Consider the following 17,452-nt stretch of genomic DNA (forward strand, 5'->3'; position numbering starts at 1 on the left):
CTGCCTGGCATGCCCGCCTGGCGGTGCCCCCTCTGGGGAGGAGTGACTTGCTGCTCAGCGTGCCAGGTGCTTCAGGCAGGGGAAGGTGACCAAGAACCCACAGCTGCGTCCTGCTGACCCCCACCTGCGGGCTCCCTGCGCCCCAAACCTCTTTCTGGCCTTTCCATAAAGGCCAGTCATCACTCAGCTTTCCAGCATCCGCATGCCTCTAAAACTCTGTCTACTAAATGCAGTTTATCCCGATTTTACTCACAATCACTTGTATTTTTCCTGAAGTGTAAAACCCTTGGAAAGGGCATATGTTCTGGTCGGGCTCAACTAAGATCTTGCTCTGATTTATCGTTTTTAAAACCACCGTGCGGCTCCTCAGAGTGAGACGTGAAAAGGATAGAATTCTGAGAGAGTCTAGTTTCCAGGCTTCCCTGGATCTAGGTGGGCTTCCCTGGTGGCCCCGATGGAAAGAATCTGCCTGCAATGTGGGAGACCTGCATTCAGTCCCTGGGGTGGAAGGTCGCCTGGAGAAGGGAACGGCTACCCACTCCAATGTGCTTGTCTGGAGAATCCAATGGACAGAGGGGCCTGGCAGGCTACAGTCCATGGTGTCGGAAAGAGCTGCACACAGTGGATCAGCTTTGACTTCACTAGCTCTAAACTGCATGTGAAGTAGATGCTCATGCGCCCCCAGGTCTGTGTGCCGCTGGGAGTCAAGGCGGGAAGCGAGTGAGAAGGAGGCAGGAGAGAAAGCAGGGCACAGGCCACACCCGGGGCCCCTGGCCCCATATGCCCACCCCCCACTCACCGCCGTGACCCTGGCACGTGCTGGCTCCTGGCCCTGGCATGCTCACTTGTGAAGGTCAGCATGGGGCAGAGGGCTTCCCAGACCCCTCAGCTCAGAGCCCTCCAAGTGCTGGTGGGAGGCAAGGTGGTGACCCCCAAATACGCACAGGGACCTGGACATCTGAACTCCAGAGTCCAAGAGCCTGTCCTGGACGTGGTGGGAGGGCATCACGGTGATTAGTGACCATCAGCTGGCCTGGACCCGCCTCCCAGGCGGGCTGGTGTGAGCCTGGGGTCCCTGCACGCGGAGGAGGGAGGCTGAGGTGGACGCCGTGTTGGTGCTTCTCTGGAAGAGGGGGCCCTGAGTCACTGAGGGCGGCATGGGGGTGAAGTGCAGACCCCGCCCACCCCATGCGGCTTAGGGCTCACTCCGGGGCAAACTTGCGTTGACCCGGCTATAATACCCACTCCTCTTAGGCATGCGGCAGTGACCGGCCCGTTTTCCGGGGTCCCAGGGCCCCAGCGCTGTGCTGGCCTCCCGCAGGGCCGTGTCGGAGGGCCTGGTTCAGCACCATGGACAGCACTCGCCTGCCTGGGGCTGGGCTCAGAGGGCCGCGCTCCCATCACAACGCGGAGGACAGGCTGGGTCTCCGGCAGCTCACCTGTGTGTCCAGGGCCCCTCAGGACTGTCCCCGGCTGGTGGAGGAGGTCCAGAGTGCAGGGAGGCGGGGGGAGGCGAGCGGGCCCCGGAAAGGGCAGGTCTTATCTGAGGCTGCTGGGAGTGGGGCTTGGTGCAGGGAGGGACCCATGCTCAGGAAGGAGGCTGGCCCTCCTCCCCTGGAGAGAATGGAGACCTGCGTGACCATCGGCCTTCCCTTTCCTCCTTGACTTGAAAGTCTCGGAAGAGTAAAGGGCAGTGTGTCTAAGCTAAGCCTGCGAAGAGCCAGCATCTCAGTTAGCATCTCAGTGCCCCAGCTCCCTGGCCTTTGGGGAGGAGGGAGCGGCCCATGCTTCTGGGATGATTGTCTGTGCACCAGGTGCCCTGAGGTCCCCATCACGCACACCCAGGATAGACCCTCCCTGGGACCAGGGCTCAGGTAGAGAAAGGTCCTTATGTGGGGCTGGGCCTCCATCCCAGCCCTGCGGCGTTCCTTGCAGATGGCCCTGCCTCACGCTGTCCATCTGCTGTGGGGTGCGGGTGGGCCTTCCCAGACCCCCTTCCCCCTACCACCAGCGTTTTGCCCGTGGACTCAGTGCACGGCCTCCCCGAGGGCCCCATGCAGAACCGCCGGCCACAGGGCCCAGGAGGCGGATAATGGGCTTGGGCCATTTGGAGAGGAGCGTGGACTGACATGCGAGTCGGGCGGTGCCGTGAGCGGGTCCGGAGGGCACGACAGTGTCGGGAACAATGACCACGGGCCCTCGGGGCCAAGCGTGCGTGTATTGGTGCTGCCCTGGCTGTGGCACAGGCAGGCCTCCCCGCCACCCTGGCCCCGTGCTCAGCAGGCCCTGCCGCCCCGGGGCTTTGGGCATCTGTCCTGCGGCGGGTCCCGCGTCTTCTGTCTGCACCGGGCGAGCAGCTGGCCCAGCGCCACCACCGGGACCCACAGGGTGGGCAGGAAGGACAGGAGCACACAGGCGGCCAGCACCCAGCCCGGGTAGGGCTTCTCCTGCCGCAAGGGGAACCGCTCCTGCAGGACACGAGGCCTGAGAGGGGCATCCGGGAAGCAGACACGTCGCCCCACACGCACTCCCTGTGTAGAGGAGGCTGGCCCTCGGCCCCAGGGGCCATGAGCGTGGGGGGCAGCTCAGCCCGTCTTCTCCTCTATTGGGGCCCCTAGGGCGGGTGGAGGGAAAGGCACCTGGCCAGGGCTGCTCCCTGGCAGTGGGCACCTGGGCAGCTGAAGTTTCGGGGACTTGGCCTGCCAAGCCACCTGTGGGGTTAGGCTCCGAGAGGCAGGCCGGGGACCTGGGGTGCCGCGTTCTGGAGAGAGCCACCCTGGACCACCCGAAGGGCTGCTCGGTCCTGGGGTTGACCGCTGGGCCTGGTCAGACTCCGTGCTCCCTCCGTGAGGGGAGCACCACCCGCCCGATCTCAGGCCCGTGGTCACTCTAACAGGGCGGGCGCCCCCAGAAGGTGGCGCCATTCCTCCTATGCCCGTCTGGCCGTGTGCGGCAGCTGCTTTCTGGGGAGATTTTAGAACCAGCTGCGTCCACACCCCGGAGAAGGGGCGGCTCTGAGCTGGCAGATGGAAAGCAGGCTGGTGGAGCTCATGGGCTCAGCGCGCAGCCTGGGGCCAAGAGCTGGCTCCAGAGTCCAGGCCACACCCTGTGCTTTGCCCGTCTCGGTGGCGGGTCCCATCTGAGACTGGCCAGGCGTCTGCAGAGCCGGCCCCATGGCCCCCATCCCCGGGGGAGGGGCTGCAGGGGCCCACGGGGTCACCAGAGTGTGGAGCCTGCACTGCCCTCCCGCTGCTGACGGAGGCCTGCACCCAAGGTCAGCCCCAAGGTCGCTGGGGCTGCCGGAGTCAGCACCGATGCCCCAGGGGACATCAAGGGCCAGGGACCTGGGGTCTCAGGGAAAAAGCAGCCTGCGTGGGCCCCGGCGCACAGATGTCCCTGGTGGGCACCGGGGAGGGGAGTGAGGCTGGGTCTTGGGCCCTGGGGTCATCCCCCTACCCAAAGGACTTACGTATCGGGGGTTCCAGGCCTTGTAGTGCGGTGGCGAGCTGGCCAGGAGGGCAACATAGGCCAGGAAGATGGTCAGCAGCAGCAGGGGGCTCACGACCTTCCAGGTTGCCCGCCAGTAGAAGCCGGGCCGCCTCCCGGTCATCCAGGCTATGTCGTCGCAGAACCTGCCGCAGAGCCTGGGCTCAGTCCCCATCCGCTCGGCCGGCAGCCTTTGTCCACCAGGATGTGGCCCAAGGGATTGTCCCCACCTCCACTCTGACCTCTGTCCCTTGTCTTCCCGAGTGGCCCCTGGATGAGGCAGCCGTCTGGGTTCTGGTGAGGACCCGCCCCACCCCCAGGTCAATGGATGGGAAAGGCCCGAGGGGTCGCGGAGCCCAGCCCAGGGAGCCCCAGGACCTGTGGGTCTGGCCCCGGTCGGGGAGTTCCAGCTCTGTGAGCGTAGCTGTGGGGGGGACGCGACACCTGACTGGGGTCCCAGGGCAGGAACAGAGGCCCAGGATGTGCAGCGGCCCCGGCACACACGGGAGGGGGTTGGAGCTGCTCCGGACCCCGCCCCTCCCAGCTCTCCTCCGCAGGGCACCTGGTCCCCTTCTGAGGCCGCGTGGCCCCCAAGTCCGGGGTGCACTGTCCCCCACACCACTGCTGGGTCTGTGGGCGTGCCCCGGGGACGAGCCCGCTGTCCCTCTGCCCGTAGAGCAGCATGGAGTCTCGCATTCAGGGCCTCCCAGGAGTTCTTAGAACAAAGGTCGGGGTCACAGCCTCTAGGGTCCCTATCTGGGCAGGGTGACAGGTGAGTGCAGGGGTGTGTGTGTGTGTGCAAGTGTGAGTTCAGGTGTGAGTGCGGTTGTGCCTCGGGCCTGGGCCAGGTGAGGGTGGTAGAATGTGGCTGGGTCTCCTCGGAGGCCTCCAGGGGAGGTTGGCTCTTGGCGCTTTGGGCAGGCCCTCCTGCCCTGGGGTCCACCTGCGCTTGGACGCTGGGAGCTCCCGCAGGTGGCTGGAGACCACTGTTAGTCATGGGCCTCCGCATAGCCAGGCGGTGGTGCCAGGCTACGCCTGTGGACAGGTTCGCTGGGGGGACCTCAGATGGCCCGTGTCACCCACCGCTGCCTGAGGCCCACTCAGGGACCACGGGACGCCGGGAGCAGAGGGGCGGGCCAGGCGGCTGACTCACCGCTTCATCCCATAAACGTAAGCGACCCCAACCACCTCGAAGAAGGCCAGGAGGATCAGGTTCAGGGCTGCGGCGTACTGGTCGAAGATCTCCAGCCAGTAGCTCCCCGACCGCAGCGTGAAGCAGGTGGCCGTGAAGAAGCACAGCAGGCAGGCCAGGCCTGGACACGACCCGTCAGGCGTCTCCGGTGCCCTGCCGTGTGCCCGGCACCGTGGCCTGGAGGACACCCTCGGGGGCCATGCGGGACGCAGTGCCCGCCCGTGCTCCCTGGCCCTCGGCGGGTCAGCCTGAGCTGCCGGGACCAGCCCTCAAGCCCCCGTGGGGGAGGCTCATCTGACATCTGGTGAGGAGGCCTGGCTGTGCACTCACCTGTCAGCACCTCCTTGGGGACCCTTCTGGGCATGACCCCCAGGTCCAGGAGCGGCGTGATGATGCTCTCCATGTTCCCGAACATGGACGACAGGCCCAGGCTGAAGAGCATCCCGAAGAAGAGCACAGCCCAGACCGGCGCGCCGGGCATGTGGAGCACGGCCTCCGTGAAGACGATGAAGGCCAGGCCCGTGCCCGAGGCACTCTGCAACATGGCGCAGGTGTGCCAGCACGCCCCCGGGACACACACGTGTGCCAGCACACCCCCTGGGACACACACGTGTGCCAGCACACCCCCAGGACACACGCGTGGGCCAGCATTCCCCCCAGGACACACGCGTGTGCCAGCACGCCCCCTGGGACACACACATGTGCCAGCACACCCCTGGGACACGCGTGTGCCAGCACACCCCCCGGGACACACGCGTGGGCGAACACCCCCCCCCCTCGGGACACACACGTGTGCCAGCACGCCCCTGGGACACGTGTGTGCCAGCATGCCCCCCAGGACACACACGTGTGCCAGCATTCCCCCCAAGGACACACGCGTGTGCCAGCAGGGGCCATGCCAGGACGCACACCCACCCTCACGCTCCCTGCTGGAAGGCCAGGGTGCCCTCCTGGGTCAGGCAGAGGTGACCCTGCCCCGTCCGGGCCGTGTTACCACATACTGTGGGTGCACCTCTGTGGGGAGGTGCCCTGTCCCCTAAATCACCTGCGGCGGGGGATGCGCGCCCCCGGGCTGGGGCTCAGGAGCCCATTCAACAGCTTCCCGCAGGGGCCTTCCCACCTCCAGTCACTGTCCCTGCCCCACGTCGGCCAGCCATGGCCTGGCTCGAGGCTGTGCTCACGCCCCTCTCCCTGGACTCTGGGTAGCCCCAAGGCCCGCTCGCCCCGTCTGGACCCCACCTGCAGAGCAGGGCCTGTTGGAGGCACTGCGTTTAGGCCCCAGGGCTCAGCCCTGACCCCAGGTCAACGCCTGCAGCCTCCTGCAGCCGCACCATGGCCCCTGCGCACCTTGTCCAGGAAGTCCTCCAGGCGGCAGGCCTCCAGGGGGAGCCCGGCCACCTCAGCTGGCTGTGAGGCGTTCAGACGCGCCAGGGCCGCAGTGTAGGTGTCCCTGGACACGCTCTGCTCCGGCAGGTCGAAGGCGTTGATGAGGTGGAGGATGTTTCTGCGGGGGCGGGGACGCTGGGTGAGTGGCCCCGGAGGGGCGGGCTCTGGGGGGCGCCCGGGGTCTTGTACACATGTGGGGGACACAGGCTATCCGGCTTCTAGGGCCAGGGTACAAAGAGGCCACACAGCCTCCTGCCCCCTGGCCTGTGGGCTCCAGCCTCCTCCGCAGGGGTGGCCTCAAGCTCCTCACATCTCCACGTCCGACTCGGGGCTCACGGCTCAGACTGTTCGCTAGAACATGCTTGGCACCTCGCCCTGCAGAGTCCCGAAGCCTTTTGCAGAGGTGGCTGGGGTGGCTGACATGCCCATTCCTGCCAGGCCCCGGGACGCTTTGCCCCTAGGGCCGTGGACGAGCCTCTCAGAGGCTGGCTGGGGCCGTGGCTCTCCCGTGCGTGTGCATTCCGTCCGTTCCGTCTGTGATTCTGCTGTGTCGGCGTGGCCTAGTGACCCTGGCGCAGCAAGAAGGTGGTGACGCTGCCCAAGGTGCAGCCGTGGGGGAGCCGGTGTTGGCCACTCTGGTTTTGTTCTCTGGGCATCTGGGGGGAGCGGTGGGAAGAGCTGGCCCGTGGTGGGACGCTGCTCCCTGGGACGCAGTGGACGCTGCGGCCACTGCGGCCTCTTGGGGTCTCCGAGCCGCGCACGTGCTCTGCTGTGCCTGGGGTGTGGGTGGCTGCCCTTCCTCCCCCGCGTGGCCAGGGGGGTCATGGCAGGCATTCCCCTGTGCCCTGCCAACACTGCCCACGAGTCCATCATCAACAAGCTGCCCTGGACCTCCAGCAGCAGGCGGAGGGCGGGCTTGTGCCCCTCTGGTGGGGCTCTCCCGGGAACCTGCATTGGGAGGCCATCCGTCCCATGCGGTGACTTCCCCCGTGGGGCCGTCCTCACTGGGCCGGCTCCAGGACTGTGGTGAGAGATGACCGCAGCCTGGGCGACTGGAAGCCACAGGATGTGTGACCTCCTAGCTCTGGAGCAGGGAGTCCAAGACGAGGCGTGGGCAGGGCTGGGGTCGCCCGCGGCCCAGGGGAGGGCCCCGGGTGTGCGCCGTGGCCGCCTCCCTGTAGCCCCCGCTCCTCCTCCATGTCTGCGTGTGCCCCCCCTCCCGTCAGGATACCAGCCGTTGGCCGGGGGCCCATCCTGTCCACAACTCCCTCATCGGAACCTGTCTTCCTGGCCAAGACCCAACCTCCAGCTCGGGTCCTGCCCATGGTTCCAGGCGGACCGCCCCCATCCCTGACTCCTCAGCGCCCAAGGGCCCCGCTCACCGGTCCAGGCACCGCCCGTGGTCGCTGGCTGCCTTGAACCCCAAGACAGAAAAGACAGCGATGGACGCGTAGAGGGACGTCATGCTGTTCACCAGCGCGATGCTCACCGCGTCCCTCCTGCAGTTGTTCCTGTGCAGACGTGCGGCCTTAGGGCCCCAGGGAGGAGGCCTGGGGCAGGGTGCCGCCTCTCAGGGCCCTCCCCACCACCCCCGCCCGGGACCCCAGCTCGAGGCGGCAGCTGGTGCCAACCCTCAGGGCCCGTCTCCTCTGCGGCCTCGGGGCAGGAGCGAGCTGGGGGCCCTGGGTGTGGGTGCCTGGTCTCCAGGTGAGAAACGCACAGTGGCTGCCGTGCAAGGGTGGAGGCAGAAGCACAGCAGGAGTGACCACTGGAGGCCCCTGGGCCCTGCGCCCCCGCGCGCCTGCTGCCCCCACGGACCCGCGTGCCCGCTGCCCTCACGGACCCGCGCGGAGGCTGCTGTCAGCGCGTCATCGCTCATGCCATGTTTTATGACCCATGGGCAGGCTTGGGCGTCGTGAGGAGGCGGGCGCCCAGGCGTCTAAGTGCCCAGGAGGCTGACACAGTCTGTATTTCTGCTTTTATGGCCACGTGTGTCACACGGGCAGCCCCGGGTTATAGCCTTGTTCCTGGCTTTGATGACCCCAGTTCCCTTCCGGCAGCTGCTCCAGAACTTGCTGCAAGCTGCTTCAGAGGGCGGCAGCCTCCCGGCCCTCGGGGTGACTCAGTGATTGCCAGAACCCCGAGAGGTGCTTATCAGAGGCTCACACCGGTTGACCCCGCGTTCCAGGAAGGATGTCACAACAAGCTGCTCGGCATGCCCTCCGCAGCACAGCCCCTGGCCCCGGCCCCAGCCTACCTGGGTGGGTTGTAGCTGGCGAAAGCGATGTGTCCTCCCAAGGCGAGGGACAGGGAGAAGAATATCTGGGTGGCGGCGTCCAGCCACACCCGGGGGTTCTGTAGGACCCGCAGCTGGAGGGGAATGGGGACCCGTGGTCGCAGACAGGCCCCCAGCCTGGTGCTCCTGGTCAAGACTGCCCAGCATCCCCGGGACGCTCCCACGAGCCGTGTGCCCACCCAGGCCCCGAGACAGCTTGGGGCCACTCGTGAGGAGCGCGTGTGATGACACGGGCAGTCTGGGCTCCCTGCTTTGATGCGGAATGCCCCCTGGGCCCATCCACAGGAGGACGGCCCTCTCGGGGAGTCAGAGCCGGGTCGGTTCAGCTCCCTGCAGGCTAGGGGTTTCAAGGACTCGCGGGCCAGGCGGGGCCCCCTGCACACAGGGCCTGGTGTTCCCACTGGGGAACCCACAGACCCCACAGACCCCACCCACGTGCCCAGCAAGGGGCCCAGCCTGGGAGACTGAGGGTGCTAAGCTGTGCAGCCCCTGGGGCTCCAGAGACCATGGGATGGCCCCGTGGCTCCTCTCCTGGCGGGCTCGTGTTCCTGGACAAGCCCCTCAGAGACGTGGGGTCTGGGACCCTGCGGGGGACACCGAGGTCCCCACCAGGCGTCTCCCCTGCACCCCCATTTCACACGCCCCTGCATCCCAGCCCGCGTTCTCTGCTCCCCGCCCTCCAAACCTGACCCCTGAGATGCCGGACCGCCCCTCCCTGTGGCCGTCTCTGCTCCCTTGGCTGAGGGTGGGAGGGTCCAGGCTGGGGGGGCCCGGCTTGTTTGTTTCCTGAGCCTGGGCCTGTGGGGGAGCTTGGGTGTGGGGCCCACTTACGTCAGGGGTGAACAGGTAGGTCAGTCCTTGCATCGCCCCGGGCAGCGTGAGCCCTCTGACCAGGAAGACCGTGAGCACCAGGTAAGGAAACAGGGCCGTGAAATAAATGGCCTGAAAAGGCCAGTCATCAGTCTCCTCTGCATCCACTCCTGAGTCAGCGGGGCTCAGGAGTCGTCAGTCTCCTCTGCACCCACTCCTGAGTCAGCGGGGCTCAGGAGTCATCAGTCTCCTCTGCATCCACTCCTGAGTCAGCGGGGCTCAGGAGCGGCCTCGGGCCACTGCCGGGTCGTGGGGTCTGACTGGAGACAGCGGGCGGTGGGCCCCAGTCACGCTCAGGGGCTTGGGCTGCCCCGAGGCTCACGCGAGGGTTCTACCGCGGTGGGCAGTGGCCTCCCTCTGGTCCACAGGCCCCTCCTCCTTCTATGCTGAGGCCCCAGAAGGCCTCTTCATGGGGTCTGTGGGGCGCACACCTGCCCACACGCTCTCCCCGAGCAGGACCAGTCCCCAGTTCTTTCAGGCCTGGGGAGGGTCTGCGCACATAGCGTCTGCAAAAAATTAAATCGGCAAACGGGGACCCTTCCCCCTGAGCCCAGACCCCAAATGCAGACACGGTGCGGCCACCCAGGTCATCTTCAGGGACGTTCGTGCAGGACTATTTGGGTTTCTGGCTGGTTGGTTGGGTCTGAAATTCCAGTCTCCTCGAGCTTGGAGCCCCTCACCTGAGAGTAATTATCACCCCCACACGTTAACCGAAATACAGAACAGGAGCTCACACACACTCAGACCCGCAGACCTCCACAACCACCATCGGGAGGCCCCACAGAGACGCGTGGAGTGTAGTCACAGTTGAAGTCAGGACAAACGTAAAAAGTACCGGACTCATCCAAGCCCGGAAGGAAGAGGGGTGGGCACTCATCCAAGCCCGGGAGGAAGAGGGGTGGGCAGCTGGAGCTGGGTGCAGTTTGAAAGGCAAACGTGGGAGGCACAGACTCAGGCTCCCCTGGTCCTCTCTGTGTGGAAGCGAGGTGACTTTCAGTATTTTTTCTCATTGCCTCAGTCTCTTTAAAAGATAATGCAGTGTTTAAAACAAAAATGCTGAGAATGTGGGCGTTCCCTAGGTGAAGATTCACCTCGCTCGCTGCCAGGCCTGGGTTCAGTCCCTGATGGTGACCTAAGACCCCACAGGCTGAGAGGCAAAGAAAAAACGAAGTGCTGAGGCTGCGCTTGCTGCTTATGACGCTGTAGTGAGAGGTGTGATGGCAGCGTGGCCACTGGAGGGAGAGGGCGATGCTGAGGCCTCCTCTGTCGCCTGGCGCAGCGTTGCTGGGAGACAGAGTGGGCTGCAGCCCCAAATCCAACCACCGAGTTACAGCCGCCGAGCAAAGGACATAGAGAGGCGTCCAAAACACCTCAGAGAAAGAGCGGCACGAAAGCAAAGAGCAGAGGGGATGAGCAGAAAGTAAATACAAGGCGATGGGCCTCACCCAGCCAGATGGACAGCGCGGTCAGTGCAACCACCCCAGAGGAAGAAGACGGGGGCAGTCAGACTGGGGGTAAAAGCAAGAGCCAGCTGCGCGCTGTCTACCAGAATCACACTTTAAACACAAAGACCCAAACATACAAAAAGAAAAAGAGCTGGAAAAAAATTAATTCAGTCAAAGAAGCCAGAATGGCTGTTCTAACATCAGAGAGGATTTCAGTGCAGACTGTCACCGAGCCGAGGAGGTTCACCTCACGGTGACAGGAGCCCAGCTCTCCAGGGACACGGACAGAACCTCTGAACCCCAGAGGCCGAGGAGATGAAGTGAGGAGGGGCCCGGGAGCGGGCTGCGCGGCTCACCTTCCCAGTGGTCTCGATGCCCCTGATGACGCACAGGTACACGACGGCCCAGGAGACGGCCAGGCAGACCAGCAGCCGCCACTGGACCGGGCCGCTGTCACCGATGTCGGCCGAGACGTTCAGGGTCCGCCGGTACCAGAAGTAGCTCACGGGGCTGCTGTCCCGGCACTCCTGCACAAGGCCTGGAGCCGGCAGGGCCCGCACAGGTGGGCCGCGGGCCACAGGGACCCGGCAGGACCCCGCCACCCTGGGAGCGGGCCCGGGGGGCTGGCCGCCAGGGGCCTCTGCAGCTGCTCAGCCTGTCCAGCAGGTGCCTAGCACGAGCTGGCACAGGGGGCCCGCGGGGACAGAGGCCCACGCGGGTTGATGAGCACACTTGAAAACCATGAGTACTCCCCACACCTGAGGTCTCCGCAGAGGGCATGCACTTGGGCTGGGGGGGTGTCCCCCTGAAGACCCAATTCAGGGGGATGAGCAGCCCAACCCACACACTTTTCCTTGCCAGGTGTGTGAGCAGCTTCGAGGGCCTGGGTGCTACTTGGTGAGGGGGGCCCGGGGTCCCACAGCAAACGGGCAAGCGCGGGGTAGCAGGACCCAGCTCCAGGGGGGCCGGCCACGCTGGGCATCTCTCCCAACAGCAGTACCTGTGCGGTTGAGGTCGAGCGGGCAGGCGCTCCAGGGCAGCGGGTGCTGGAAGGAGTTGAGGAGGTACCAGAGCACCCAGGTCAGGACGGTGTTGTAGTACAGGCTGACCAGGAAGGACACGGTGCAGCAGCCCAGCCCTGTGGGCACCGGGCACGGTCAGCGCCTCCCTGGGCGGCCCGATGGACCTCTTCGCGCCCAGCCTGTGTATCCGCTCCCTGCGTCAACCCTGAGGCCCCTGCTGCCCGCCCGCTGGCTGGCACCCTCCTGGCTGGGCTTCAGCGGCCTGTCCGCCAGCCTCGGCCTGCTTCTAGGTGGGCCTTCGGGCAGCCCGAAGCCACCAGGCATGCCACAGGCCTGCCGGCGATGCTGGAGCCGTCTGCGGCAGAGCCCATCTCACGGGCACTCGGGGAACCAGGGCTGCCCTCTGCCCAGTCTCCCCAGGTGCCACGAGGTCCCAGGTCGCATGCACTCAGGGCCCCGTGCACATGGACTGGGCACCGTGGGCCAGCAAGCTGCTGTTCTGGGGTGGACTCCTGCCTCCGCTGTCACGCCTGATTCCTGCCTTGGGGACCTGCGTGCCCGGGACCCCTGCACCTTCCGTTCCGAACCACCGGGCATGCACTGGTATGACGAGCAAACACCCAGCAAACACGCATGGCACGCGTAGACGCAGCCCTGCCCCCCCTCCCACGGAGCAGCTGCAGGTCAGGGTCATGGGGGGCACGTACCCATGCCCCCCAGATAGGGCGAGATGGCTGTCCACACCCCGATGCTGCCCCTGCGCAGGCGCTGGCCGACAGCAAGCTCAATGTGGAACAGCGGGATGCCCTCGAAGGCCAGGGCGATGATGTAGGGGATGAGGAAGGCACCTGCAGAGACGCGGCTGTCAGTGGGCTCTGCCCTCTGCCCCGCCCAGCCTTGGTGAGGGTGACACAGGCCGCTGTGGGGGGGATAAGGAGAAGCATTCATGGCCACCAAGGGAGACAGCCCTGACGTTGGGGGTTTGCTTGTGTTAAAGCTGTAGTCCCCCACCCTCTGGGGCTGTGTGGAGTTCCCACTGACACGTGGGCCGAGCTGCGTTCTCACTGGGGCCCTGACACCCCTGGTTCCCGGGCTCCTGGGACGGGGAGCTGGTCTGCTCATGGCAGGGCCTTGCAGGAGGTGGTCACCAGAGGTCCCCCGAGCTGTGCCCTGGGTTGAGGTGGGAAGCCCTTCCCAACCCTTCACCCCTGCTCGGACGCTGGGGTGCACACAGCAGGGTGGGCCTGGGTGCCGGGCCCCTCAGACAGAGCTGCCTCTCGGCAAGAACCTGAGGGCAGGCAGGCAGACACGGCGGCTCCCTTCTGCACCACGTGGATGGCGCGGGTCCCGGCAGGTGGCAGGGGGCCGGGCACCCCTGAGCCCGCAGGCCTGCTGGGGAGACACGGGTCCCCACAGGACGCTCCTGCACTGTCAGGAGGAGGACTGAGTGCCAGAGGCGGAATCGGCCCTGTGTGCGCCGTGGGAGTCTCAGCTGCACATCCTCTGTCCAGACCCTGGGAACCTGCCTGCCCTGGGCCGGCGCGTGTGGCTGCTTCAGCGCTGCCTGGCTGACTGCAGCTGCTGCCTGCACGGGTCCAGGGGACCCCAGGGAGCAGCACAGACCATCAGGCCCTGACCAACAGCACAGGCTGCTGTGGGCACGGCTCTCCCCACTGTCCACGGGAAGCTTGGGTTCAGCTTCCGAGAGCCACTCCCTCGAACCAAGGCCCCATGCTCTCCACCAGCACAGCTTCGTGCTGGCTTTTCTATCACCATCCGAAGTGTGGATGCAGAGTCAGAGCCCTGAGGGCAGCCAGGCCATGAAGCTCTTGGGCCGTGTCGGCCTGACGGGCCGCCGGGGCCAGCATGTGGGCAGACGGTGCGTCTCAGTGTCTCCCACGCAGCAGCAAAAAGGCAAAGTACATTAGAGACTTAAGTTCCAGGTGGAGCCCCAGAGGCCCTGGGATGGCCTCCCAGGGGCAGGAGGGCCCCTGCGGGCAGGGCTTGCAGCGGGGGCTGTGGCCGGGGGTCACCAGGGACCCGGGGTCCAGGTCACTGAGGGAGGTGCCCTCCTGAGGCACGCTCAGGCCCCAGGACGCACACCTTGCAGCATGGCGGAGGCAGACCTGGAACGGCCGCACGCCCAGGGCCTGAGCCCCACGTGTTTGAGCCACCATCCGGGAAGGGTGAGGCCTCCGGGCTGACTGGCCCTTGGCCCCCTTCCCCCGTCCCTGCCCGGTCTGAGGGGGAGGCCCTAGCTGGACGGGGTCCAGGTGGAGGCCTCAGGGGCTGGTTGAGGGCAGCGTGAGAGGGTCTGGCCCAAGGAGAGGTCTGGGGAGAGGGGACAGACAGGGAGGGGAGGGACGGGGGGCCTGGCCCGTGGCTGAGTCTCCCGGCTCTGGGGAGAGGGGGACAGGAGGCATTTCTGTGACCCGGTGCTGAGCAGTGTCCAGCCTGTGCGTCAGGCTCATTTCAGCCCCAACGCAACCACCGTGGGGACGGGGGCCCAGATCACAGGCCCGGCTGGGGTGCTGGGGGCCAGGCTTGGGGGCTCTACATCCGGGGGGTGCCCGCCCCCTCATGCTGACTCCAGGGGGAGCCAGTGGGGGTGGCGCGGGGCAGGCTTGTTTCTGCCAGACTACAAGGCAGGAGGAGAGCTGGTCCCCCTTTCGTGGACCCGGTGCTGGGGCCCCGGATCCGGGACGCTGTGGTGAACTGAGAGGAGCGTGTCTGGTCCTGTCCTGGCTCGGCCCCCGAGCTCCCTAGGCGTGTCGGGGGGTCAGGCGAGGGGCTCAGCTTGTTGATGTCCTTCAGCCTCACCCAGCTGACCCCACAGGCCGGGAGCTGGAGGGGCAGGGCGACCCCACCCCTGGGACTCCCAGCCCGGCCCTCCCACAGCGGCAGACTGAGAGTCACCAGCCAGCGGCCCAGGGTCCCGTCAAGGGCCTGCCTGGTGGAGGCACAGGAGGGGGCCGTGCTGGGGGGGCCCCGCCTCTGCATCGCTCCTGGACGGCATTCCTGGGTTGCACCCTTCATGATAAACCTGTAGACCTGAGTGTTTCCCCGAGCCATTCCAGCAAACCACTGAGTCTTAAGAGGGGTTGTGGGACCCCTTGAATTTGTAAAGAATCGGAAGAAGCCACGGTAACCTGGGGACCTGCTACTCCAGATTGGCATCTGAGGTTAGGGGGCGTCTTATGGGGCCGCCCTTAGCCTGTGCGGGCAGGCTAGGTTCTGGGGCACCCAGTCGGCGTCCACTGAGAACCAGAGGCCTGGTCAGTGTGGGGAAAGCCTCGCACATTCGGTGCTCCGGCCCCGAGAGCTGAAGGGCCACTGCAGAGCCGGTGACAAGGAATACACAGTCATCAGATGGCCGGCCGCTGTGTGCCGTCCCCTGTGGGCGGGTCTGGGCAGAGCCCGGGGGGTGCGGGGCATGGCACACAGCTGTTCAGTCCAGTAAGAAAAGATGCCTCTGGTCGGAACAGCGGCAAGGGCCTGTGGGCTGCTGAGAAACACGCCCGTGATCTTGAGGAAAGAGCCACAGGAGGATGGAAGGAGAGGGGCACACGGGGTGAGGGGAGACCTGCATCCCAAGCCCGTGGAGACCGCAGGGGCCAGGCCGGACACCCCACCGGACACGAGGCCCGACCCCGGCCCGACCCCCGCCCGACCCCTGGCCCGCGCGCCACGGCTGCAGTCTATGCGGGAAGGCGGCGGCAGAGTTTAAAGGAAGAGCCGAGAGGGCTCACTCTGCTGGACACCAGGGCTCCACACTAAACCACAGGCCTCCAGGGCAGAGCAGGAATCGGGGCCTCTGCAGCTCCCTGGGGGAGCCCCCGGCCACAGCCCGGGTTGGAGCCCTGCGGTCAGCAGCCGGGGTCAGCACCGGGCACTGTGCTTCCGCCTCCTCTGCTCGTTGCAGAGTGGAGCGTATGTGACGCCCCGGACGGCCCCGCGTCCACATCCGCTCAGCTCTGTGATGACGCTGCCTCCCTCCATGACGTGGAGGCACAGTCCTGACGTCAGGGGGTTGCAGGTGCGAACCAGGCGATGCCCTGTCTGCTTGTCACCTCCGCCCTGTCTCAGGGTCTCCAGAGGTGGTCAGAGCAGACGGAGAAGGGCCTCTCGCCGCGTGAGAAGCTTGTTTCGTGGCACTTGGTCGAGAGCTTCCAGCCTGGGAAAGCTGGATCCTGGACCCTACAGGCGTGTCTCGGAGCCCCGGGCATGGCGGGTGGCGCCCGCAGCCTCGATGTCTGGATGGAGGCAGAGGCAGTGTCCATGGGGCGGGGGCCCTGGGCCCCCACTCTGGCCGCTCTGGGTAGCGGGTCAGGCTGTAGGCAGTGCTGTGCTTGCAGGTGGCGGAGCCCCGTGCGTGGAGGGTCGCCGAGGCCCTGGCCTGGCACGACAGGCTTTGGGGGCTCTGGGCGCCCTGCTTCAGGTCTGCGCTGGCGCTCCAGGGAGCTCCATGCTCTCCACGCCGCGCTCACGGAGGTGCGGCCGCCCCCCCACCCCAGACCCACGGAGGCTCTGGCGCCAGGGCAGCTGTTACAGAGGAATGTCTGGCCATTTGTCTGCATGTTCAGATTTTCCCACATGCCCCAGATCTTATCGTCAGGAAAAGGAGACCTCAAAGATGCCGTGTCTGCATGACCAGGAAGCTTGGTGGGCGGTGCTCATGCGGACTCTGCCTTCTGTGTTGATCCCCTGCTCCCCCATTTTGGGTGGAGATGGGCTGAATCCTCACCACCTCGGCCTCCCCGTCTCCGAGGCAGGAGGCTAGAGCCGCTGCCCTGCAGGGGACACTCAACCAGCGCCTGCCTCGGCAGGGAGCTCCGCAGGCTCTAGGAAGCACAGGCCTCGGGGAAGCCTCGGGTCAGACACCACGATGGGGTGACTCTGCGCGGGAAGCCCCCTGCCCTGAGCCTGGGGACACAGCGAGCCACACCCCACGTCCATCCCCTGAGGGCAGCTGTCCACCTGGTCTGTGCCTCTTGTCCCCAACTCTAGGTGTGACACCAACAGCTACGGGCCACTGAGCGAGGCGCCCCCGCCCAGTGGCTCCAGATGCTGCTGTGGGCTTCGTGCGGGAGCCTGGGTGCCCATCTCAGCTCCCCATGTGGCTGCGGCCCCCTGGCTGCCCTCTGGGGTCTGGTCAGTGAGGACACAGTGCTGGCGAGGGGGGCCCGGCGCCCTGACCCTGACGGAGCCTGGGCGGGCGGCCTGCTGAGCAGCACCGCAAAGCTGTCGCCAGCTGGGCTCCGGGGGACAGATCGCTGGGGGTGGGAGTTTCCACACCCCGGAGGCGGCGGTGGGGGGGGCATACCCAGGAGGCTCACCTCCTCCATACGTCTGGCACAGGTACGGGAACCGCCAGAGGTTGCCCAGGCCCACAGCGAAGCCCACGCAGCTCAGCAGGTACTGGAGTTTGTTGTCCCACGCTGGCCGCTCCTCCCCGCCGCCATCCACAGGTTGGTCGGGCCCTGGGGTGCGCGCCATGCCTGCCACAGCCCGGAGCCTCCACAGCGGTAGGAAGTTGCCAGTCTTCTGCCCTGTGGGTGTGCTTTTTTGTGATTTAAAGGAAAACCAGTGGAGCTGGTTAATCGGTAACAGCCCCCTCCAACTGCCTGCCCCTCCCGACCCTGGACCCTCCCCCGCCCACTCCTGCCCAACGTCTGTGGCCGCCATCACCAACGCGAGAAGCTCAGGGGTTCTGAGGCTGGGGCCCACTTGCCTGTTCCATAGATGTTGTTCACTT

The 17,452-nt window shown here is 66.1% G+C and overlaps 1 protein-coding gene across 1 annotated transcript; it reads right to left on the reverse strand.

The window, feature by feature from the left end:
* Positions 1-2,276: 2,276 nt before the first annotated feature.
* On the reverse strand, positions 2,277-17,193 carry SLC6A18 (solute carrier family 6 member 18). The gene is made up of 12 exons (XM_005894253.2): positions 17,034-17,193; positions 12,405-12,545; positions 11,676-11,813; positions 11,032-11,213; positions 9,192-9,302; positions 8,322-8,434; positions 7,447-7,575; positions 6,026-6,182; positions 5,009-5,213; positions 4,640-4,799; positions 3,470-3,632; positions 2,277-2,468 (listed from the first exon to the last, which is right to left on the reverse strand). The coding sequence occupies exons 1-12, from the start codon at positions 17,191-17,193 to the stop codon at positions 2,277-2,279; spliced, it is 1,851 nt and encodes a 616-aa protein (XP_005894315.2).
* Between the last annotated feature and the right edge of the window lie 259 nt (positions 17,194-17,452).

This window comes from Bos mutus, chromosome 20 (assembly GCF_027580195.1).
Source record: "Bos mutus isolate GX-2022 chromosome 20, NWIPB_WYAK_1.1, whole genome shotgun sequence".
Classification (NCBI taxonomy): Eukaryota; Metazoa; Chordata; class Mammalia; order Artiodactyla; family Bovidae; genus Bos; species Bos mutus.